At 41.1% G+C, this 25,796-nt stretch overlaps 1 protein-coding gene across 1 annotated transcript in view; it reads right to left on the bottom strand.

The window, feature by feature from the left end:
* The window catches only part of ZC3H6 (zinc finger CCCH-type containing 6), a 52,499-nt gene extending 29,535 nt beyond the window's left edge, over positions 1-22,964 (bottom strand). The window contains exons 1-2 of the mRNA XM_063443678.1: positions 22,702-22,964; positions 14,044-14,230 (exon numbers count right to left, since the gene is read on the bottom strand). Of these exons, the coding sequence (XP_063299748.1) occupies positions 14,044-14,230; positions 22,702-22,790 (276 nt within the window). The 5' untranslated portion in view covers positions 22,791-22,964. The remainder of the gene's footprint in view (positions 1-14,043; positions 14,231-22,701) is intronic.
* Between the last annotated feature and the right edge of the window lie 2,832 nt (positions 22,965-25,796).

Raw genomic sequence — 25,796 nt, 5'->3', positions numbered from 1 at the left:
ACAGAATGTAATATCGATTGGCCGTGACGGGTGAGGCCCTAACTATGATTTGATGCAAGGCTATAACTATGCGTTGGGCACGAACCTCTGAACGGAAGGGCTGATTGTATGCCTTGCGGGACCACTGTCTAATAGGCGTAGAGGCCCACGGGACCATACCTAATTTGGCGAGAGTTTAAACTTACTCCTGATCCCACCTGGTTTATTAGTTACCGCACCTGCTGATTGTCTTGAGCTACGTATACTGTAGTTGAAAATGAACCTACAAGACCCGTATATGTAGACTAATTGTTTAGAAGATTTAAGACTTATCCTGGTAGGGTGATAACTAGAACTCTTTAACTGCTGCATTTGCGTTTTAACCAAAAAGGAAGGAATATCTTATAACCGGAGAAAATAAAACATAATTGTCAACTTAATTATATAGCGTAGTTTAGTTAGCAACAAGTAATGCCCCAGACATAAGCTGAGCATGATATTAACCATAGTTTAACACACTTATATACTCAAAAACACACAATTGCTTTAAGGAAAAATACTTTAGTAAATTAATGACCCTGTCGTTGTATATGTTAACTTTGTGTATGTATATGGACAAAAGTACGGGAAAAGAACATAATGCAGGATTATATCAGCGCTGTTTAAACTGAATAAACTACTAGTGTTATGACAGAGCGAAAACCAGCGTGGTACTACTTGATAGATTATATGATACCACAAGAAACATAACGATGAAGGTTCATTTGAAAATAAACGACAGTTTGCATAAAATAAACGAAAAAGATTGTATGAGAGTGTCTCCATTACCGGCTGCTGTAAGCGTTCAAATGGTTAAATATATGACTTTAAGTGAACGGATACTAGACGTTGAAAGAATGTAACTGCCGGTACTCCCCGTAACTAGTAATGTGCGCTGGGGAACCACATTAGCGTTTAAACAGAAATGTTCATGAAAATGTATAACAACACGCTATAAAGGGCCAACGATAGACTATCTGCCCGGCAAATGCTAAAAAATGGGAATACAGCAGGCTTAATTGGCACCCTAATCATTACGGCGTTTTTAGAAGAAGCCAACTATAACTGAGCGCACAATGTAGTATAATAAATAACTGAGACCTCTTTAAATGAAGTGGTGTATTTAACCAAGAAGGCACCGTTGCAATGAGTGACAGTAATAGTATGAATTTTAACCAGAGGGAAGATAAACTAACTTAAATTGACATTTAATTTAAATACAGCCTAGTGTAATTAGGAACATGAGATGCAGGAGACAGACGTGGGCTTATTTACCATGCTTACATATACCAAAAACACCTTAGCTATGGTTTAAGAAAAATAATACACCGAGATTGTATGACCTTAATTGCCCTAAAACCTCCTGATTATGATATTGCTGTTCGTTTTTTAATATAGACATGAATACAAGGAAAAGGCTGATTTTAAAGAAAGACTCATATGTATAGGAATAGTAAGCATAGAAATTTAGGCAAACGGACAACTAAACATACATAAATGGTACTGTGCTGACGACAGTTAACCGAAAGCCGGACCATACGAATAGCAGTGGTACATAACGACCAATTAACGTGAGTGTAATAGCATTGAATGAAAGTTTAGACGAAGACGTGAATGAAGATAAGTACAGGGGAACGTGCGAATGACAGAGTATAACTAATGGTGTAGCCGTACGATTGCTGGCTGTTTAGTCATACTCCCCAGACAGATTAGTGTCTATTAAAGGGCGTATACATAAAACTGTACTAAAAAAAAAACAGTAGATGACAATAGTACAAAACCTTATTGACGCCAAATGAAGTAACTTGACAATTATATACTATAAGATAATATCAAAGCAGACAGCTGCTGCTGAATAAATGTACATAAGAGCATGGAGAGCGTGTGTGCATGCTTTCATTACCACAACTAATTTGTATGGGGATACAGTTGCAAATAATTGCCACACCATAAAAAAGACTAAATTCAACCAGAACCGTATAAATACCATGAAACTTAACTTTAATGTATACAGAGCGTGTGAGCCAGCTTAAGAAGAATGTTATAAAAACCTTAGTTGCCCTTGTGCCCTTCTGATTAAGGCAGTTAGTTTATTTAGAAAATCGAAAGACAAAGACGTTTTAATGAAAGACATAACTCTTGACATTAATGTAGTTTAACATGAACAAGCTTCACCAGCGCTTGTTATCACAGTAGGTTCAATAACTACTGCAAAGTGTGCGGGAAAGCCAGCGTTGCAACAGAATGACAGATTACCCGAAACGGAAGGAAAGTTTGTACTGACAGAGGTTTCAATATTAGATAGACGGAATCTGCATAAAATAAACGACAGATATATATGAAAGTGACTACCATGCCCAGCTGTAGTATGTGTCTAATCGAAATCTATGAGAACGGACACCTGATATAACGTAGAATGAGGCTGTGTAGGTGAAGGTTACACACGTTGTCAGCTGACAATGATAGACTGGATAGTGAATAAACCCCACGTAGCCACGGTCGGAGGCCCTGTAACGATATCTATAAATAGGTGGACCTAGAGAGGCCGGTGCTCAGTACCCGGTTTAAAAAATGACAGCGGGTGAGGGTCTAATGGCACTGCCTTGGATCCTCCTGGGCACGGCATACTGGCATAGAGCGGATACAAAGTTGCAAACAAACACTTATTTAGTCAGCCTACGCTAATGAATGAGGGGGAAATGGGCATGGCTCAAATGCCATCTGTGCCCAGCAATGGACCGTGTGTACGATGGGTGCGCACGAATGAAGGAGCATAACTTACGGTTAGCCGTTGGAACGCTGGCTTTCTAAGTTATACTCACGAACTCTGTGTCAGAGAGAGTTTTGAAAACTGACTGCCGGCGGGCGGGAAAATGACGTCAGGAGCTGTGTACCGGAAGTAAACAGAATCACTTCCGAGATCGTCGACGACAGGTAAGCAGGGGCTCACTGGGTTTAAATAGGGATGACAGTGCCTCCCACAATTACAGGCCAAGCCATATTATATATATATATATATATATATATATATATATATATATATATATATATATATATATACGTATAATTACAATAATAAATAAAATAATAAAATATTGAAACAAAATTTAATATAAATTATATATCCATATGTAATTTCATTCTAACTGTATTTTGTTATTAATATATATATATATTGGTAACAAAACCGCAAATATATATATGGATAGATACATGTAATTACATAAAAAGATTACATTAGTATACACGTACAATTTAAATACCTATAAATGCATATATATTAAAATTCTACGTGTATATTTAAGTAATCTTTTAACATAATTAGGTGATTTGATTAATTAAAATTTGATTGACATACCTGACAACACAGGGAGAAAGTGCAGAGAATTTAATTCGCAAGCACTATATTTGACCCTGTAACTCTCCAAGACAACATAAAACCTGTACATGGGGGGTACTGTTTTACTCGGGAGACTTCGCTGAACTCACATATTAGTGTTTCAAATTGGTAAATTGTATTACAACGATGATATTTTAAGTAAAAGTGACGTTTTTTGCATTTTTTACAAACGAACGGCACTTTCACTGACAATATCATTGTTGTGATATGTTTTACTGTTTTAAAACACTAATATTTGTGTTTAGTGAAGTCTCCCGAGAATAACAGTACCCCCCATGTACAGGTTTCATGGTGTTTTGGAAAGTTAGAGAGTCACATATACGACTTGCATTTCATTTTTTTGACATTGAAATTTGCCAGATTGGTTATGTTGCCTTTGAGAGCGCATGGTAGCCCAGGAATGAGAATTACCCCCATGATGGCATACCATTTGCGAAAGTAGACAACCCAAGGTATTGCAAGTGGGGTATGTCCAGTCTCTTAGTAGCCACTTAGTCACAAACACTGGCCAAATATTAGTTTTTTGCTTTTTTTTTGTAGTGCATATATTAATCACAGGCATACATATGGTACCCCAACGGCATTCCATATGCAGGTTTCAAGACATTAGTTACAGTAGGGGGTAGTTAGACAATGCACTTTTTTTCTTTTGTACATATATTACTGAACGCATTACTGGAATCAAGATTATATAAACATGCCTAAAGTACACATCTAAGCTATGCTTCCGACATAAGTTTGCAAAGGATTAACGCTCTAGATATGCATATAAACAGGTTAAAGTAAATAATTAAAGCAAGTTTCACAAATCTGACACAGAATAGGCTATAATAGCTGAGTTGCAGCAGGGTATTGAAGCAAGGCTTAAGTGGTAGGCCAAGGTTAAAGGCTGTGTGTAGTTTTAAGCCATACACTGCAATATTGTGGACTAGATTTAACATTGAGTCACTTGAGATACAGTGAAAGAGAGTGTCCGTGGGTGCTTGCCTTGCCTTAACCGATGCCTCTTCTTAGCTGGGTGCCCCCTTCCAGTGTGTGTGGGCTCAGGGCTCCTGTGTTGTGCGGCGATGTGGCTGCTTGTTGCGCTGGTTTCTCATGCCTGGAGCTGGAGCAAAGCCCTGTGCTTTTGGGTGCAGGTGCTTTCTTGGGTCTCTCGCCCCTCAGTCTCGCCTGTCGGGTCGTTCGCCTAGGCTGTGTGCGTGTGTGGAGGGGCTCCTCTGTCGGCGCCATCTTGTGGTCACTGTCGGGCGGGAGTCGTTGCGGCCGCGACAGGTATGTGCGGAATGCTTGCTGTGTGTACCGGTAATTCGGGCTGCCGTCCTGTCCGTGCCTTTGGCAACTCCCAGCTGCTCGGCATTCTGCTTTTGCCAGGAAGCGTCCTGTGGAGGCACTGGCCGTATCGCCTGTGCATGTGGCCTCCGCCATCTTGGTGGCTGCGTCTGGGGTTTGAGTCTTGGCGGCCCTTTAGATTCGCCTGCCGTGCTTGTGGCGGTTGGGTCTTGAGAGTGGGGACCCGGATCACCCCCCCGGTCCAGAGGGTGGGGGGGGGGTACGGGGCCGGTTCCCCGCGGGTCCGACTGAGCGCTGAACGGCGTGCGGCAGGGCAGCGGCCGTCCGCCCCGCTCGCCTCCGGAGTAGGCCTCAAACGTGTCGGGTTGGATTCCTCCCCCAGGGGACTGAAGCCTGTTGGGCCAGCCTCACCCTGGGTCCAGGGCTCTCTGTCCGTTGGGGGCCGCCGTTGCCGGTCAGTTTTGTGCCAGGGAAGCTTAAATATAGTGCCTGTCAGGCCTCAGGTTGCAGGAGCTGGTCTCACTTGCGGCCATCCAGCTCGGCGGTCCGGCCCCGCCCCCCAGTTTTTTGCTTTTTTAACACAAAAACAAATATGAACGCTAACTTTGGCCAGTGTTTGTGACTACGTGGCTACTAAAAAAGACTAAACATACCCCACTTTCAATACCTTTGGTTGTCTACTTTTTCAAATGGTATGCCATTATGGGGGTAATTCTCAATCCTGGGCTACCACACCGTCTCAAAGGTAACATTACCAATCTGGCAAATTTCTATTTGAAAATGGAACGTTCTATATTTGACACTGTAGCTTTCCAAAACACCATAAAACCTGAATGTTATTATGTATTCAGTTACATCTTCTGAGTAAAATGACACCCCTATTGTATGTCTTTTGCACTATTTTGTGAAGCTACAGTGCCATATAGGAGACCTGTCCTTTTCAGTATTCACAGTCGAATTTTGAGAGACGGATTTAATGAGCCTATGCTTCCATTTGGGGTATTATAGTAGTTTGACTGTTCAAAAAAAAAACCACAAAGGCCTACCATTTGTAAAAGTAGACACTGCAGGGTATCTCAGAAGGTGCATATTGAGCCTTAGCATGCCCCCATTTTTCCACCAATATATGCCAAAGTATGTGGTAAAAAATTATTTTGGGCATTTTTTTTTTTTACATACGGATTGCATTTTTGCTGGGCATTTTGTATATTTTATATGTGCCACTAAGTTCAAAACCCCCAAATTATGCTCAGCTAAGTCTTCTGAGTAAAAAATACACCCCCAATGAATGTCTTTGGCACTATTTCGTGAAGCTACAGTGCCATATAGGAGACCAAGCCCTATCAGTTTTTACCGAACATTAAATTTTGAAGCTGGGCCTATGTGCAATTTCCAAGCATCTTCGCAGGTTTTAAATTCAAACTACCCCACAAAGGCCTACCATTTCTTCAAGTAGACACCCCAGGGTATTTCAAAAGGCATATTTTGAACCTTAGCGTGGGATCATTTTTCCGCTAGCGTGTACCAAGTGTAGTGGTAATAAGCGTTTCTTTCTGCCTTTTTGACACACAAAGTGAGTTTGCACAGTATATTTTGCAAACCTTATGTGTACTACCACTGTATAATACTTCATATGTTGCTCAGCTATATCTGCCGAGTACAAAAATACCCCCGTACGTACCTTTGCCAGGTATATGTGTATGTTGAAGGGGCACATTTGAGACGCAGCCATTCAGTTTTTTTCTAACTATGAAGTTTTACGCTGTGTCCATGTTCCAATTTGGAGTAGTTTAGATGGTTGGTTATTGAAACTTCCCCACAAACACATACTATTTATTAAAGAATACACCATGGGGTAATTCAAAAGGCATATTTTGAACCTTGGCGTGGGATCATTTTTTATCTAGTTTGTTCCAGGTGTAGTGGTAATGAGCGTCTTTAAATTTATTTTTTAACTTTTTAAAACTATTTTTTAAACTTTTGTTTTGCTTATTAATTTTTTTAAAGTTTCCTAAACTTTCGTAAAACTTTTTTTTTTTTACAGATTTAACATTTTTCTAAGCTTTTTTTTTTCCGTTAACCCCTAACTAGCAGTAAGCAGCACTAACAGTAAATTCCCCATTTTCCCATAACTCCCACCCACCCCAGCTAGCAAAATATTTAATTATACAATATTTGAATTAGTTAATTAAATAAATGTAACCCCTGAGGGTTAAAAAATAAATAAAAGTCAGGGGTTATAAAAAATTAGATCACAGTATAATACTGTGATCTGTATTTTGATCACTGTAGGCAGTGATCGACTGGCAGGGAAGGGGCTAATTTTTATTTGGACTGGGTAAAGGGTTTATTTTTTTAAATTTTTTACTTAAACGTTATTAAAACTTTTTTTTAACTTAATTTTTTAACTTTTTAAAGCTCGTTTTAAAACTTTAACGTTAACCCCTAGTTAGCCTAACACTAAATCCCCCAATTCCCCACTAACTTCCACCCTCCCCAGCTAGCTAAATTTATAATTTTAAAATATTTAAATTAATTAATAAAATAAATTTAACCCCTGAGGGTTAAAAAAAAAAGAAAAGAAAAGAAAAAAAAAAAATCAGATCATAGTAAAATGTAATCCCTGCCAATTGATCACTGTAGTCAGTGATCAATTGGCAGGGAACGGGTTAATTTTTTACTAAAATGGGTAAAGGGGGGTGGGATTTTAATTTAACTTTATTTATTTTTTGACAGGGGGCAAGATCACTGATGATCCGTCTCCCTGCACTTCACAGTGAACCCGGAAGTGCAGGGAGGCGCAAAGTAAGTATACACAGCACATGTGCTCGCTCTGACATGCTGTCAGAGCGGGCACATGTGCTGGGACAGCGCAAGTCGGTGCTCCCGGTCTGCCTCTAATACAGAGGCAGACCGGAGCACCATTAACCCCGTGATCGCGGCGATCTGGGGTTAATTTTAACGGGTGACGGACAAAGTCCGTCACTCGTCGTTATGGCAATCCCCTGAGTGACGGACCTCGTCCGTCACTCGTCATTAAAGGGTTAAGGGTTAAGCAGCAAGTCTCAGTACCGCCTTGCCCTTGCGTTGTTTCTGGTTTTCTAGAGCAATTCCTGTGTTTACCTGGTTTGGCTGACTTCCCTTCTGGTCCCTGACTTTGATGATCTCCATTCTTCTGATTCCAGCTCACTTAACTACCCGCTTTGATTCCTGAAGCCAGCTAGCTTCCTGGACTTCAAGTATAGACTATTTTTTTTTACCATTTTTCTATTTATTATTAATAAAGATTTTTTGCAGCTTACGTTCTGTCTCTGTCCGGTTCCTGGTCCCTAACAGCAAGATATTTTTGATTAAGTGTGAGACTTAATGTGGCAAATTAGTGGTTTCAGTGTTAGGGCAAAGATAAGAGGAGATAAAGGATACACCAGGTGCGTGCCATTAGTGATAGGGAGAGACTTGGACACAAAGCCAGCATTGGCAACCTTAACTGAAGGCTGCAAATATATATGCTGGGAAGCATTAATTTGCAGAGCATGGCAGCATGTATGTCCAGCTGAGTCGGTCAAACGCATTTTCGAATGCCAAAATTAACCCCTGTGTGCGCAAGATATATTTGCCAATTAAACTTACATTATCCCTGCTTGTTCTTATGACACCAATTAGGCTAGAAGGGGTTTTAGACTACTCACCAATAATTTGGCGTATAATTTTGTACCTATATTTAATAAGGAAATAAGCCTGAAATTGGCACTTGTATTTGGTGGTTTTCCTAATATGGAAAGTATAATTATGTGTGCTTCAAGCATTTCAGAAGGGATTTCGTCTGTTAGTATATGGTTGAATAATTTAGTTAGGTGTGGGGTCAGAAGCAGTGCATACTTCATGTTATATTGTGAAGGGAAGCAGTGGGGCCTGGAGCTTTGTGGCATGGCATGGAGAATATGGCTTTATAATCCTACTCCTTAGTGAATGAGACATCCAGTGCCACCTTTTGGTCCATGGAGAGGGGAGGCTAATAGCATCTAGGAACTTGTGTCTTTGAGTGGTTGGAACCCAGCCTCTGAAGCAAAGTTGTATAGGGAGACAAAATGTTGTTAGTTTGTCTACTGTATTTGCCAATCTAGTGCCCTCTGAAGACAATAAATATGCCATTTTGGAAGTTTTTGAGGTGTCTTCAATATGGCTACAGGCATATACCCTGAGCTTTGTAGCCTTACCTCACACACTTCATTATTCAGCTTGTGATCTCGAGCTGTCGACAGACCGAAAGACTGCAAGTGCACAGCTGAAGATCTAGGCAAATTTTAGTTTTGCAAGCTTCTGTAGGAGCTAAGATTGAGTCTGATCCACTCCCCATTTGTTGTGAGTTGCCAATTTAGTCAGTTTTGTGAGCCAAACACTCTAGAGGGAGGTGGGCCCATGGATATTATGACGGTAGTCACCATCACTGGGGGCTGAAGAGGGACACTTTATGTAGGTCTTAGGTTTTAGTCACCCTGTACCCATTATAGGTACAGGGTGTTGTCCCATTTTTCCCCAGAGACACTTCCAGGCGTGTTCTGTCACGCCCTTAAATCTCCCATGTGGTCCTCAACCCTTTTTATTGATTTAAAATATATATTTTCAACGCTTATGAATATAACAAGGTGTTGCTAGTTGGAGACCTCAGAAGGGGAGTGTAGGTTGTCAACTCCAGTGTACCCTGGACAAGTTGCGGCAAGAAAACTGTGACGGTAGTCACCATCAACTGGGATTTCATACTGACATTTTATGTAGGGCCCTGAACTAATCCGATGTTTAAGTCACCCTGTGTACATTGTTGATGCAGGGTATGTGTGTAATGTGGTTAAATGTCGGTATGCTCTCCTGTCTTGCTAATCCTTGCAATTAACTAGGTGGATTAGGCTATGGAACCTGTACAGCACCATCTGTTGGTTGCAAGGATCTAGCAACAGCAATTTGCACTAACTGAATAGCAAGACTTGGTAAACTGCATGTTCGGGTAGATTTCCATATTGCAAATTCTGGTCTTTCCCACCCCTTTATAAATATGTTATTGTGTTATAATAAGTTACTTTAGGTTTTCTGCTATGATTTGACAGTTTGTATTTTTTTGCGTAGTCACAGCAATCTTTATGTAATAATCATATGGGCTAATCTCAAGTAAAAATAAAGCTTTGTATGTTGTTAGCTCCTATTAGAACTTATGTCCTATGTGGATTTTTTGGGATCCCAGTGATAGAGCCTTCGGACCTTTTTGCTGACTGAAGAATCCTTCTAGCCCTGGGATAAGTCAAGACTCTAGGACGGAGAGCCGCAAGTGCCTTTGTAAAGGCTATAGTTAGCACTATAAGCAGAGCTCCAGACGATCCCTGCCTGGAAGAAGAGATCCGGAGAGAGACCCCAGTCAAGCTTCAGCGACTTCAATTGGCTAAGAAGCAGACTGGGCGCAGGTGCTCGGTCAGAGTACAGGAGCTCGGTCACAAAAACTTAGCCTTTCGAACAGCAAGTTCACTTCAGTGATCTCTTCCGCCTCCATTCAGGGACAGTCGGGTTGAACTTTCTGCCAATCTGCTTGGGAACACAGTTGGGGCTGACAGATTCCAGTACCGTAGGACCCTTTCACCATCTTCTGGGGTGTTCACCTTTAGGGCTTCATTCCACACCAATATCTTAGGGATAGGGAAGCCCCATTGATAGGCTACTTTATGATGCCTTAGGATTTTCATGACAGAAAATTCATGTCACCTTGCTATCGTGGCCATGGTAGGTCTGCAAAAAGATATAAAGCGATGTCCCTGTATGGGTCTGGCAAGGTCACTTGCTTTCGGGCTGTAGCCATGGCTGCCTCTTTGGCCTGAGAGCAGTGGTATTGCACCATAGTAAGCAGGAGATTTTTTGGGTCTTGGCAGTCTGTTTCTGGTCTACAGCTAGTTGTTCCTCAGCTATTAAAGGCAAATTGGCTCTGCAAAAAATCAAATAGCTCTTCAGGGTAACCGAATCTGGAACATTGTTGCAGCATCAGCAGTCATCTAGGTATGCCAATCTGATCATCAGAACAATGTATTGGCCTCCATTGTCTGCAGATTCTCCATCAGTTTGTTGTGGGCAATACACAACTCATCAGTGTTCGCCTTCAAGTGTGTCAGTTCGGACCCCAAGTGCACCGATGTCTTTATGTAGCTTCGCCGCTATCCTTTTAAAGTCTTCTTGTAAGGTGTTGCAGAGGTAGTGAAGAAGTAGAGAGTCAGCATTTTTCACTCCATGATGGGGGAATCTTCCAAACCGGAGGGTAGAGGCTCTGAATCTGACGCTCAATCAGATGTCAGAGACAGAGCAGCCGAGTAGGCCCTATCTTGCTCTCTTCTGTGACTCTGTTTTCTCTGTCAAGGATCTAGGGGCTTCTCCCGGTCTTGAGAGCAACATATGTGACCTTCCAATCATTAGTCTGTCCGTTATGTCAGTATTCACCGTGATGGATGCTCGATTGTATGCTATAGGCAGTGGTTCCCAAACCAGTCCTCATGGTCCACCAACAGTCCAGGATTTATGTATTTCCCTGTTTTAATACAATGGAGATACTAACAAAACCTGGACTGTTGTTGAGTCTTGAGGACTGGTTTGGGAAACGCTGCTATAGGGCTACCACGACCAGAGCCACAAAACCATGCGCCCGCTCGCTCAGTCAGCCACACCCCCTAGTCTCTGAACTTTTAGAAGTTCTGTAATATCCTTCAAAACTAAAAATATATTACTGCAAATTTAATTTGACAAAAGAGGATTTTTTACCATTGACTTAAACCACAAAAATGAATACTCCTTTTTTTCCATACATAACAGTATCTTGCTGGTATTTGCAGCTTAAGACTGAAAGAATTTTGCGACCTATTCTGTTTACATTTATTCTCAACTCCTTGCCATTTAACTATATCCCTAACAAAATATCATCATAATATCATATGTTGCAATTTGAACCTCATCCCAAAATGCACATATTTATTATTACCAACTTTGGATCTAATTTTCCACTTGCCTGCCTAGTTCACCAATTTATCAAATTATCTTCTGCATTATCCTGCTCTGAGTGCATTAGCTTAACCTAGTTTTGGGTTATTAAAGCAAATACGGATATAAACTATTTGCATTGAAAGGCTATTCATTTACAAATTACAAAGAGGATGGCCAAGGGTACTCCAATTACAACTTCTGTTCATCTTGAAATTTTACTAGCAACTTTATTCTGCCCACCATCTTTAAGCCATGTATCAATAAAATAACAAGCAAGCATTTTCCTCAAAACCAGTGACTTTCAATTTAGAAAAACAAATAAATGGAAGATCTCATTTACTGCTCATTTTACTTCTAAAGGATCTTAAAATGGGATGCACGGAACTTCATTTTACATGATCATCTAGTCTTTTATTTCATTAAGAAACATGAATGTAAATACCAAATATACCAAAGACTTATTTAGATTGTAGAATAGCCACACTCCGTAATAACTCCAGCACAACTAGCAATACATGAAAACTGCAAGTGTACTGTCAGATGGGCAACCTGTAAAGAATTTTATTTTTTTTTTTTAATCTAGTTTATCTAGTGTTTGTTGTTTATGACAGCAAGGAAGAAAATGCGAATGTACATTTGCAAGCGTTAAGTAGCCATGTGAATACAACTACACAGGCACACACAATGTTTTAACCAATATAATAAAAAGAGTCAGGCTTTACAAAAAAGATCTTAAAATGAAGTGGTCTGGGTGACTTTAGTGTCCATTTAATCCTATTAGGCCAGCAGAGACATGCAGTTGGAGATGTAATTTTGAATCCTTACTTAAACATACAGCACCGCTTGCAGTACAGGGCATATTTTAGTCATTAAAGGGTTACTCTGACCCCTTCAGTGATTTGAAGTGGTCATGGTGGTAAGAGTCAGTATGTGCAGTGTTTCTACCTGAAATACTGCACATACAAAAATATTAGTAATTGTGTTCTGGGGGCAAGTTGCACCCCCAGCACACATAACATTGCCAGCCCAGAGCGCTGTTCCGGACTGGCAATGGCAATTCTGTGCATAAATTACACGTTTAAAAAAAAAAAGAAAAAAAAAAGAGGGGAGCGCAAGCGCTGCTCTTAAAAGAGCATTTAAGTGAGCGCCATAAATCTAATTGCAGCGCCCTGTTTGTGTTCCCGGCGGCGGCATATTAAACCTTGTGGTCGCAGCAGGGCCCTTGTCACTCTGTCTCCCTAGCAGGTCGCAGCCGGGCTCTTTTCTCTGTGTTCCACAGCTGCCCGCGTTAAACATGGCCCCTGTCTGTGTTCCCCCGTGGCCTGCTGGGAGGAAGTGATATTAGTGAGGTCACTTCCTCACGGCCAGCTAACAGGGAGCAGCATGGGTAGGAGGCAGCAGCAGCATACAGAGAACAGAGGTGCTGAGAAAGCTTGGTGCCTTCGGCTCCAACTCCCATCAACCTGTGTGTACCCGTGTGTCTGTGTGTGTATATCTGAGTATGTGCTCCTATGTGTCAGTTTATGTGTACCTGTGTATTTGTGTGTTTGAGTGTGTGTGCCACTTCTAACTTCACTTTACTACCTTGCACTATTTATACTGCCACTTTACACACACTACACAAACACACACACACACACACTCTGCATCCATTACTCAAACATACAATCTGCATCCACCATATAAACACACACTGCATCCACTATACACTTACACCTCATCCATTATACGCACCCTCCTGCACACACTGCAGGAGGGGGCAGAGTCAAGGGCAGAGCCAATTGGGGCGGCAAAATGAGGCTTTGCCTAGGGTGGCAAAAATCCTTGCAGTAGCCCTGGCTCTCCCTTCACACACCTTCACTCTGTGCTCTATCCCGCATCCCTCATTGGTGTTTTTATTTTTATTTTAAAAACACCCCTTCTCTATGAGAAGACTGATTGGACTGTGTGCAGACCCACTGACACTTTAGAATGGGGCGTAAAAAAGCAACGCCGGGAGCTTCGCCCTGAGCTGTATATTAGGTAAGTAAAACCTTTTATTTTTATGTATTACAGCGAATTGTGAGGGGCACGTTCTCTACAATACCCAAAAGGGAGAATTAAATCAGTGCCCTCTTTTAAAAGCTTTATAATAACCCTTTAACCTCCTCTCAACAGTCACAAAAAATAAGTGAACAAATTAAAAGCATCCTTAGAACCAAATATATTGTTAAATAAAGCCTATTTTTAAAGTACAAGATACTGATGTTCCCTTTAGTGTCAGATTACAAGCTACTCTCCAAGAAAGATGTTACAGTCTTGAGTTAAATTAATCAAAGAAATTTCACCTTTTGTTTTTCACGTCTGCGACGTTTTTCTTTCTTTTTTTCCTTCTCTCTCTCTTTCTTCCTCCTCTTTTTAGATTTTTTGTGAACTTTTTCACTGACTGGCTTTTCAGACTCAATTGCTTTTGGTTCTTTTTCTTCTTCAAAGCCTCCATCATCTATTTCACCATCTTCCAGTTCCCCATCCTCTCTGTGAAAACACGTTACAGAATATTAAAATTAAGCCCTTAACTTCTTTATGACGTTAATCCAGGCAGAACAGAGAATTTAATTTGCATGCCCGATATTTGACCCTTCAACTTTTTAAAAACCCCCAAAACCTGTACAGCGGGGAACTGATGCATTTGAGAGACATCAATGAACACAAATATTATTTTAGAGCAGTAAACTGTATAATGACGATATCATTCCTCAGTGAAAGTTCAGTTTTTGTGCCAAAAATGCAAAAAAACACATGAACTAACTTTGGCCAGGGTTTGTGTCTAAGTGGCTACTAAAAGAAAAGTCTAGATATACTCCATATTACCTGGGTTAATCTCATTCTTGGGCTGTCATACAGTTTTAAAGGCAACATAGGCAGAGAGAATAAATCTGGCAGATTTCAATGTGTAAAAACAGAAATGGGCAAACCCTATTTTTGACCCAAATTTTCCAAAACACCATGAAACCTGTATATGGGGGCATTGTTGGAACATCACAGCATACAAAATATATATTGCAGTAAAAGTGATTATTATTGCTGACACTCTAAGGCACTCAGTAGCTCGCATTGATGCGTTTTGTTTTTATCAATGGGGAGATGCTGATTGGCTTAGAGTGTCAGCTGACCGCTCAAGACAATCAGCGGCACTCCTCGCTACCTGTAACACAGATTCAAAAAGCCGGATACCGCATGAGGGACCTGGAAGCAACAACTGTGAACAGTTTAATCCCTTAAGGTAAGAGTGTACAAATGGGCTTCCAGGAACCATAACAACTTCATTTAGATGAAGTTGTTATGGTGACTAGTGTGTCACTTTAAATTATGTTTCATGTATAAATATGTGACATGAAATGACAGCCCTATTTCTCCAGAACAAGATGATATAAAATAAGTGTGGGTGCAATTAATATGAAAGAGGTAACTTATGGGTGGAACAGCTATCTAAATCAAACTCTAGGTTTTGTTTTGGTTCAGAACATGGACAATTTCCTCCATCCTTAAAGGACCACTATAGTGCCAGGAAAACATACTAGTTTTCCTGGCACTATAGTGCCCTGAGGGTGCCCTCACCCTCAGGGTCCCCATCCCGTGGCACTGAAGGGGGAGGAAGGGGTTAATCCCTTACCTTTTTTCCAGCGCCGGGCTCCCTCGGTGCTGGAACTCCCCTCCCTCTTCTGACGTCCCTGGCTGAATGCGCATGTGCGGCAAGAGCCGCGTGCGCATTCAGCAAGTCCATAGGAAAGCATTCTCAATGCTTTCCTATGGACACTGGCGTCTTCTCACTGTGAAAATCACAGTGAGAAGCGCGGAAGCGCCTTTTGCGGCTGTCAATGAGACAGCCACTAGAGGCTGGATTAACCCACAGGTAAACATAGCAGTTTCTCTGAAACTGCTATGTTTACAGCAAAAAGGGTTAAACCTAGCTGGACCTGGCACCCAGACCACTTCATTAAGCTGAAGTGGTCTGGGTGCCTATAGTGGTCCTTTAAGGGGGTTAGGAGCGAACCTTATTACAATTAATTTGTTCCCAAAAGAATGAGAATTTTGTTGACAATTTCCCACTTTTTAAATTCAATCCCCATCAAAGTGTACAAGTAGACAACCAAGTATATTTCATGTTGTGACTGCAACGAGGAGAACAAGGCACCATTTTTAAAAATATGTAAAAAAAAAGTTGTTACCTCATGTCAATACAGCAAGATTAAAAGGATTTAGAAACAACATGTCTTCAAAATTCTTTGTATTGCAACTATGATTTTCCTATCTCAAAGTCAGTTCTCACCAGTGTTCATTTTGGCAGCAAATACAAACACTGCATCCCCACAACAGTCTCCAAACTCGCCCCACAAATTTCTTAGCCCACCTCTGCACAGCAAGAATTTGGCACTTGCACACCTAACTCCCAGCAGTTCTTTCATCATCTGCAAATGGCAAGGCTGACCATGAACAATGCAATAGTAGAGAATGCTTATGGGATCTCCTGCCTCCTTGTTCTCGGTGCTGAAATGGATATGATAATATGCAAGACTGATAAGAACCCTTACACGTTGTCTGTTTTTATAGTGTGCAGAGACAACTTGGTACACCATTAAATCCCAGACTGAATGATATATATCATAATCTCCTCTCTCTCCACACTTCCAACAGGGGTAAGCAGTAGAGTAATTTGACAATGTTTAACTTACTATCCCAACATTAGCTAGGAATTCCACAGTCAGTGCCATATTGCAGGTCGACCCCAAGTACCATTGAATATTTATTGTAAATCTATCAAAATGTTTGAAACCGTTGTCTGTATAGGCACCCAGACCACTTCAGCTCAATGAAGTGGTCTGGGTGCCTGGTACCCCTAGTTTTAACCCTGCAGCTGAAAACATAGCACTTTCAGAGAAATGTTTACACTGCAGGGTTAATCCAGCCTCTAGTGGCTGTCTCACTGAAAGCCACTAGAGGCCGCTTCCGCGATTTACATGAAGTAAATCACACCTATTTGATGCCGGACGTCCTCACGGAGTCCAGCATCAAAAAAGATCCCCATAGGAAACCACCGAGTAATGCTTTCCTATGGGCGGGTTGAATGCGCGTGCTCCTGTAGCCGCGTATGCGCATTTGGCTCCACTCAGAAGCTGATGTTGATGGAGGAGGAGAGGTCACCAGTGCCAAGGGAGCCCGGCACTGGATTAAGGTAAGTAAATAAATGGTTAATTAACCATTTATTCGCCGCAGAACGGGGTCCCACGTTTGTATTCCTAACACTATAGTGTTCCTTTAACCACCAAGATTGCACAAATACTATGCCCCCCCGCGCTTTAGAGATCATAAATCACATTAACCCGTTAAAGCCGTTACGGCGTTCCATGCCGTCCCCATTATAATGGGCTTTAAAGCCGTTGCGGCAGCATGGAACGCTGTAACGGCTTTGAGCCCCAGGAGGTAAGTTATTCTTACCTCCGCCGCGATCCTCTTCTGGGGGGCTGCCTGACAGCCCAGGCAGCCCTCCCACGGCAAATGAGGCCCCCGGGGGCCATGTGATCGCTCTCAAAGAGCGTTCACATGGCCCCCTATAGCTGGCTATGGATCTGTCAGCAGGGGGACTGTCTAAAATATCAGACAGTCCCCCTGCTGGTAAGAAAGTATAAAAAAAGAAATTAAACATGTTAAAAAATAAATTGAAAATATTTACATATACATACATACATACATACATACATACATACATACACACACACATATTATATATATGTAACGTCATACAAAGTGTATTTTAATACTAATATAAGTATATATATTAGCATTAAAATACACTTAGAATGATGTTACATATATATAATATATATATATATATATATATAATAGATGTACATATATATTATATATACGTATAATTAAAATAATAAAAAATAATAAAATAAATAAAATATTGAAACAAAATTTAATATAAATTATATATTCATATGTAATTTCTTTCTAACTGTATTTTGTTATTAATATATATTGGTAACAAAATACACTTAGAATGACATTCTATATATATCTATCTATATATAAAATCCAAATAACCGCAAATAAATATATATATATATATACACACATATATATACATAAAAGATTACATTAGTATACACGTAGAATTTAAATACCTATATATGTATATATATTAAAATTCTACATGTATATTTAAGTAATCTTTTAACATAATTATGTGATTTGATTAATTAAAATTTGATTGACATGCCTGACTACACAGGGAGAAAGTGCAGAGAATTTAATTCGCAAGCACTATATTTGACCCTGTAATTCTCCACGACACCATAAAACCTGTACATAGGGGGTACTGTTTTACTCGGGAGACTTCGCTGAACTCACATATTAGTGTTTCAAACTGGTAAATTGTATTACAACGATGATATTTTAAGTAAAAGTGATGTTTTTTGCATTTTTTACAAACGAACTGCACTTTTATGGACTATATTATTGTTGTAATATGTTTTACTGTTTTAAAACACTAATATTTGTGTTTAGTGAAATCTCCCGAGAATAACAGTACCCCCCATGTACAGGGTTCATGGTGTTTTGGAAAGTTAGAGAGTCACATATAAGACTTGCATTTCATTTTTTTGACATTGAAATTTGCCAGATTGGTTATGTTGCCTTTGAGAGCGTATGGTAGCCCAGGAATGAGAACTACCCCCATGATGGCATACCATTTGCAAAAGTAGACAACCCAAGGTATTGCAAATGGGGTATGTCCAGTCATTTTTAGTAGCCACTTAGTCACAAACACTGGCCAAATATTCGTTTTTTGCTTTTTTAACACAAAAACAAATATGAACGCTAACTTTGGCCAGTGTTTGTGACTACGTGGCTACTAAAAAAGACTAAACATACCCCACTTTCAATACCTTTGGTTGTCTACTTTTTCAAATGGTATGCCATTATGGGGGTAATTCTCATTCCTGGGCTACCACACCGTCTCAAAGGTAACATTACTAATCTGGCAAATTTCAATTTGAAAATGGAACGTTCTATATTTGACCCTGTAACTTTCCAAAACACCATAAAACTGTTAATGGGGGGTACTGTTGTACTCGTGAGACATCGCTGATTACAAATATGTGCATTTTGTTGCAGTAAAACTTAACAGTATTATGACATTTACAGCTGAAATGTGAGGCGGAACTACACATTTTTAAAAAATAAATAAATTTCTCACAGTTTTTTTTATTTTATTCATAATAAATTATATTCCATATATGAATAGTTAATGGTAAATTAAAGCCCTGTTTCTCCCGAACAAAATGATATATAATAAGTGTGGGTGCATTTAATATGAAAGAGGTGAATTACGGTTGAACAGATATATAGCGCAAATTCCAGTTTTTGTTTACGTTTTGTTTTGATCAGAACGTGCACTATTGACTCCGTCCTGAAGGGGTTAAGAAAACTACAAATGACTGCTCAAAACATGCATGCAATTCATGAGTTATGAAGTGATTAAAGGACCACTCTAGTGCCAGGAAAGCATACTCGTTTTCCTGGCACTAGAGTGCCCTGAGGGTGCCCCCACCCTCAGGGACCCCCTCCCGCCCGGCTCTGGAAAGGGGAAAAGGGGTAAAACTTACCTTTTTCCAGCGCTGGGGCGGGGAGCTCTCCTCCTCCTCTCCGCCTCCGTTCCTCCCCGTCGGCTGAATGCGCACGCGCGGCAAGAGCTGCGCGCGCATTCAGCCGGTCACATAGGAAAGCATTCATAATGCTTTCCTATGGATGCTTGCGTGCTCTCACTGTGATTTTCACAGTGAGAATCACGCAAGCGCCTCTAGCGGCTGTCAGCCGCTAGAGGCTTTGGGGGAAGGCTTAACTAATTGATAAACATAGCAGTTTCTCTGAAACTGCTATGTTTATAAAACAATTAGTTAACCCCAGCTGGACCTGGCACCCAGACCACTTCATTAAGCTGAAGTGGTCTGGGTGCCTAGAGTGGTCCTTTAAGAGCGATTATCCTTATATGCTCACTACTTTAAATTTGTTCCTCTTGATAAGTTTACTCGAGGCTCATAAATAAAATGTAGGTTTTTGATTGTCATTACAGTTGCAGAAAATCTAAATAAACAGGTTTTCCCCTCAAAAATTTGTACTTATTCCACAGTGCTGTTAAAAAGCCAATTTTAGCTGTCAGATACAAGGTCACCATCCTTATAACCACATTTGTAGACTCAAACTCTGCAGACAACTTGCGGTTTCACAGGTGATACATAAAATGGAAACCCAGGTTTGCAAATTGGGATAAGAATCTCATAATTTAGAGAGCTACATAGGATGAAAGACCTAAATACTGAAGTCTACAATAGTGGCCATCCAGGTTCTATCAAAAACATAAAAATGTATTCAACAGGATGCCTAGATTTGATGAAAAATTATCGTTTTGTATCAGGGCTTTCCGTTTGCCTTTTGAAGCACACAGGGCAAAGTGTAAGTTAGTGTTTGTTCCTTTAAAGGAACACACCAGACACGTGCAGTGCTTTAACTTGCTAAAGTGCTTTATGTGTTTGGAGACTGACATATTTCCAACAGTTTCAACTAAGTTCAATAGAAATTGTCACTGTTAAAATTGGGGCATAAACACCTCCCTTTCTATCATTGAAACACCCTGGGATGTTTTCTTCAGCTTCTTTTAGTTCCACAGAGCTGTGCTAGAGCGTGCCTGTCTTCCCCCTTATTTAAAAGGATCACTATAGGGTCAGGAACACAAACATGTATTCCTGACCCAATAGTGTTAACACCACTATCTAGCCCCCCTGGGCCCCTCATGCCTCCATAAATATAGCAACATTTTACTGTATTCATGCCTGAAGCTGTAACTCTGCATGCGGTTTGCCTAAAAAAAAACAAGCAGTCTGCTGACCTCATCAGAAGTGGTAGCCTGATCCAATCACAGTGCTTCCCCATAGGATTGGCTGAGACTGACAAAGAGGCAGTTCAGGGGCAGAGCCAGCATGAATCAAACACAGCCCTGGCCAATCAGTATCTCCTCATAGAGATGAATTGAATCAATGAATCTCTATGAGGAAAAGTTCAGTGTCTGCATGCAGAGGGAGGAGATACTGAATGTTTGGATGCATTTTAGGCAGCCATGACCCAGGAAGGATCTCTAACAGCCATCTGAGGAGTGGCCAGTGAAGTTATCCCTAGGCTGTAATGTAAACACTGCATTTTCTCTGAAAAGACAGTGTTTACAACAAAAAGCCTGAATGTAATGATTCTACTCACCAGAACAAATTCAATAAGCTGTAGTTGTTCTGGTGACTATAGTGCCCCTTTAAGGCAGCTCATTGAGAAGCATTGGAAAGCAATCACATACGTGCTCGCGCCTCCAACACAGAGGCTTCTTAATGAGAAGCCTACTTTTGATGAATTCACCAGTACAAACTGAAAGCTTGTTTCAAGGATGGCTTGCAAGTGGCAAAGGCTGCAGGACAGCATAGCTGGAGCTTTTGCAAGTTGTTTTTTCATGTACTGACAAAGAAAATGCAGGCATGTTTTCTTTGAAGTATATCTACTAAACAATGGAGAAAACAACAACCCAAAAAACCCAACAGTGGAGTGTTCCTTTAAGAGAACACTACAAGTACCATAACCACTACACAGTGCTGTAGTTGTTATGGTGAAGGAGTATCCAGTCTAAAATGTAAGTAGTCAAACCACTTTAGGCTAGTATGAATTATCTTGGGTCCTGCAAAGAATTGGAGCGGTGCACGGTAAACCCCATTGTCTGACAACTTAACTTACATATGGGGGAGTTATGGTGTTAGGAGTGTTCCGTTAATATATAAGAATACACGGCCTCCATTTTTTCTCCTTCAATATAAAAACAATTAACCTTGCAGTTGTCCTACCACCAGGACTAATTCCTCACTGTAGCCCAATCCTCACCATGGTGAATTCAACAAGATTGATGACTTCTGTCCAAGCAAATGCTTCTCGTAAAGAAGTATTCTGGACATACATTGCTGCGATCCACCAATCTAATGCTTCTCATGGAAATGCAGTGGATGTACATCCAACATCTGGCATACATACTCAAAATAGATTCAATTATTGAATCTTAGTCCAAGGTCCCTAGTGACTGTCTGCATGACCGTTATAAAATCAGCTATGCTTCTACTAAAGAACGTGACACACATTGCGTCCATTGACGTGCACATTGGGTCTCCTATATTTAGGTTTTGAGCATTCACTCCGGATTAACACTGCCCAGCAGTATGTCATACTCATGAGCATGAGTTCCCAGATGTGAAACTGTTGTAACTATGGTGGTTCAAAATATCCCTCAAATTTAAGGCAAATCGGTCAACACGCGATTAACCTGCAGGATCAGAGGGTTCCAGCCATTTTGTCAAGTAGTGAATTGTAGGGCAATAGTGGTACGGTGATGCTAAACCTAAATCTGGGACAGTTTGGAGGTACCAAGCAGGGGAGGAGCTCTCTCTGCTGGGTTCTACCATGGAATCTATTAGAATGCACAGGCTAGAATGTACTGGGAGGGTGCAGCAAATATCACTGCAAGCATGCAAGACCTATCCAACAAATAATACTGCATGAGCTGGCCAAGAGGGGAAAAAATATATATATATATCCTGTTCTTTTAGAACTACAACTCCCATGATCCTCTGCCAGCCTAGCAAAAGGGGTAGTAATTCTACAATTACTGCTGGGATCCTCTACCCTCTTTGCCAGCCCTGATTCACAGCATAACATTGCACGGAGCCATTTTTATCATCATCTCCAGTTCTTTTCCATCACAACACATTTTTTTTTCTCTTTTCTTTTTACAACAGACCTTTCTTTACCTTAGACAGGATACCATGCATTCTCCCCCCCATACCAATCCCCACCACCACCACTTTCCCCATACAGTTAGACACAATGATAGAATACATATATACATAATATTACTCGACCTTTCATCCCCTGCATGCTCAGAGTCTGTCATGTTTTTGTCAAGGGCTGGGTTTGGGGGTCTTGAGAACAAGCTTTCAAAAGAAGCCATGTCTGATGAATGATGAGGATAACTCCCACTTTTTTTTCGTATTTTTCCTTGCTGCAGACTATTTATATATCTATATAGAGAGAGAGAGGGCTTGGGCAGCGCAAAAGGAAACGTGAACCCGCGACTACACGCCAACTGCGCAGGCGCCCCGGGAGCCCGCCATTACAGGCCGATTGCGCGTGTGCACCGGAGGGCCGCCATTACGCGCGCACCGCGCATGCGCCAAACCGACAGTATGCGGGCGGGCGTGTGTGTGTGTGTTTCGTGCCGTGTGCGCGCGGCCGTGAGCCGTAATTGCGCATTGCGAGACGCGGTCTTCCTGCCTTTCCAGGTCGCCGCAGATTGCGCTTTTAGCGACACCTAGTGTTCTCTGTCTGTACTGTCAAAACCCAGCTTCAGGAATGGGCTGGCTCAAGATGGACGCAGGGCTAATAAACACTGGCTCAAGATGGATGCAATGCCAATAAAATACAAAAAAATAGGAATACACCCACACATTTTTTATTTACCTATTTTTTTATTTTTTTTTTGCATATTATATATTATTTAGCTCAGCCTAGTAGAGTGGGTTAACTTGGATCCAGCACTGATTGATCTCATTGATAGTACTGGGGAGTGCAGTTTAGTGTATACATTTAATGCTATTAAATGCAGGCTCATGATGGAGGCAATGTTAATACACTGTGCGAGTAGTACCACGCTCTGGGTTGCCGTCATGAAGAAGCCAGTTTGTGAAGTTCCCGGTCACTTGCCTTGGGCTAGTAGGAGTTTTAAGGCCACCCTTATCGCTCACACGTAGGGTTGTTCAATGAAGTGAGAATTGAAAGGGAATTTAAAGTAAATTTCAAAATTTGAGATTAAAATAGCCACATTTGGAAACATTTACAAAGTCACTTTTGTCTTCTGTTCTGCCCTTTTGCGCTTATATGTAAGTGATGCTATGTCCAACATCCTGCAGGAGGAAAAGGGTTACCTTTTGTAATCCTTGTTTAACCCCTTAAGGACCAAACTTCTGGAATAAAATGGAATCATGACATGTCACACACGTCATGTGTCCTTAAGGGGTTAAAGGAAAATAATATGATTACATTACCCCTAGTTTTATTTAATGACATATTTGTAATGAAAAAAGTGGGCACTGCTCATAGCTCTTAAGGGGGTGCGGTGTGTGTGTGTAGGGGTTCAGTGTGTGTGAAGGGGGTCAGTGTGTGTGGGGGGATAAGGGACCACATTTATATTTATATATATATATATATATATATATATTTATATATATATATATATATTAAAAAACAACACGTTATATTCCCCCCTTCTTCTTACATTTGACCTGTGTGGGAGGAGGGGACATTTCAAGCAAGCACTGGTGGTCCAGTGGTGTCGCATGTAGTTCAGCCTGCAGCTCCTCTTACTGACTATTCTCTTCTCCCGCGAGTACAGTGCTGTGTCGGAGCATGGTAATGCGCAGCAACGCTCCAAGCTGCCTGCTCGCGGGAGGAGCATTCTGTTTCCCAGCTCCCTTCCTCCCTCTGCAGTGGCAAACTGCCTTTGGGCCGGTAAAGGAGATCTTTGATCTTCCTCACTGGCCCAATAAGGCAGATAACAGGAGGGCAAATACCGGAACATTCATGTGTCCTGAGAAAGTGTCGAGGGACAATTCTGCGCAAACCGGGACTATCCCGGTAAAACCGGGACGTCTGGTCACCCTGCTCTTAACCCTCCCTTTTGTGTCTTACCCCCTTTAGTGTATCTTATTCCCTATTATTCCCCATTTTGTGTCTTACACTTAAATTAAATGTCTTACCCCCTTTATTGTATACTATCCTTTTTTCCCCACTGTGTGTCTTACCCTTCCCTTGTGTATATCTTACAACCCCCCTTTGTGTGTCTTGCTCCCCCAGCTCCTTTGTGTGTCTCCTTCTCTCTCAGCCCCTTTGTGTCTTTTACTCTTCCCAGCTTCTTTGTGTGTTTCTCTTTCACCTCCAACCCATTTGTCTGTCTTGTTTTCCAGCCCCTCTGTGTGTATCTTAACATCTAGCCCCTCTGTGTGGCTCCCCCCATCTCCTGTGCATGTCTTCTCTCCCCCCAGGCCCCTTTGTGTCTCTTTCACTCTCTACCCCCCTGTGTGCCCCGTCCCCCAAACCCACACAGAGGTGTGTCTTTCTCCCCCAGGTCCTTCTTGGTGTTTTTCTCACCCCCAGGCACATCTGTTGACTTTCTCCCCATCATGTTCCTCTGGGTGTCTTTCTCCCCACTTAAGCCCCCCTGTGTGCTTCTTTTGCCATTCCCCACCAGGTGTTCTCTACATAGTGGTTTGGCATGCTGAATTTATTATTAGACCCAGGTCCCCCTATTCTGTGCCTGCCCATGCATACAACAGGGGGCCCAGATCTAACAATAATACATTAGAAATTTAGACCTGAAGCTTTTTGGGGCACCACTGTGCTCTAGCTCGGGTCAGCCATCCATGCGGACGCCTCTAAATAAAGGATAGTTACACACACTCTTCTGTAACTCAGAATAGTGAAGGAAGGGATAGAGGCCATTTAAAAAAAATATATAGTCCATCAAGTAAATTAAAATTGATTTATTTATGCTGTTCATCCATAAAAGGACTAAAAACACAAATTGTAGTCATTTCCAATTATGCCACAAAAAAGGAAAAGATCCTCCTTGATTCGATAATGGCAATCAAATTTCTCATTGGATCAATTACCTGTTCACATATATGTTAATTTTATCCTTTACCATTCTATTTTTGAAACAAACATCCAGTCCTTTTAGCAAAAATCTATAGAATCTGATAAGACAAAAATTTTACTTAGAAATTCCACATCCTTATTATTTTACTGTTAAGAACCCTTTCCTCTGCTGTAAGTGAAAACACCTTTCTTCCAGTCTAAATGCATGACCTAAACTTGAAAATCTCAATGAGAAAAAAAAAGCCCCTGTATTGTCTTATGACATCTTTTGATTGCACAGGAATTGCAATGTAATTCTAATGCT

This window comes from Pelobates fuscus, chromosome 2, assembly GCF_036172605.1.
Source record: "Pelobates fuscus isolate aPelFus1 chromosome 2, aPelFus1.pri, whole genome shotgun sequence".
Lineage (NCBI taxonomy): Eukaryota > Metazoa > Chordata > Amphibia > Anura > Pelobatidae > Pelobates > Pelobates fuscus.
This window is presented reverse-complemented; position numbering and strand designations above follow the sequence as displayed.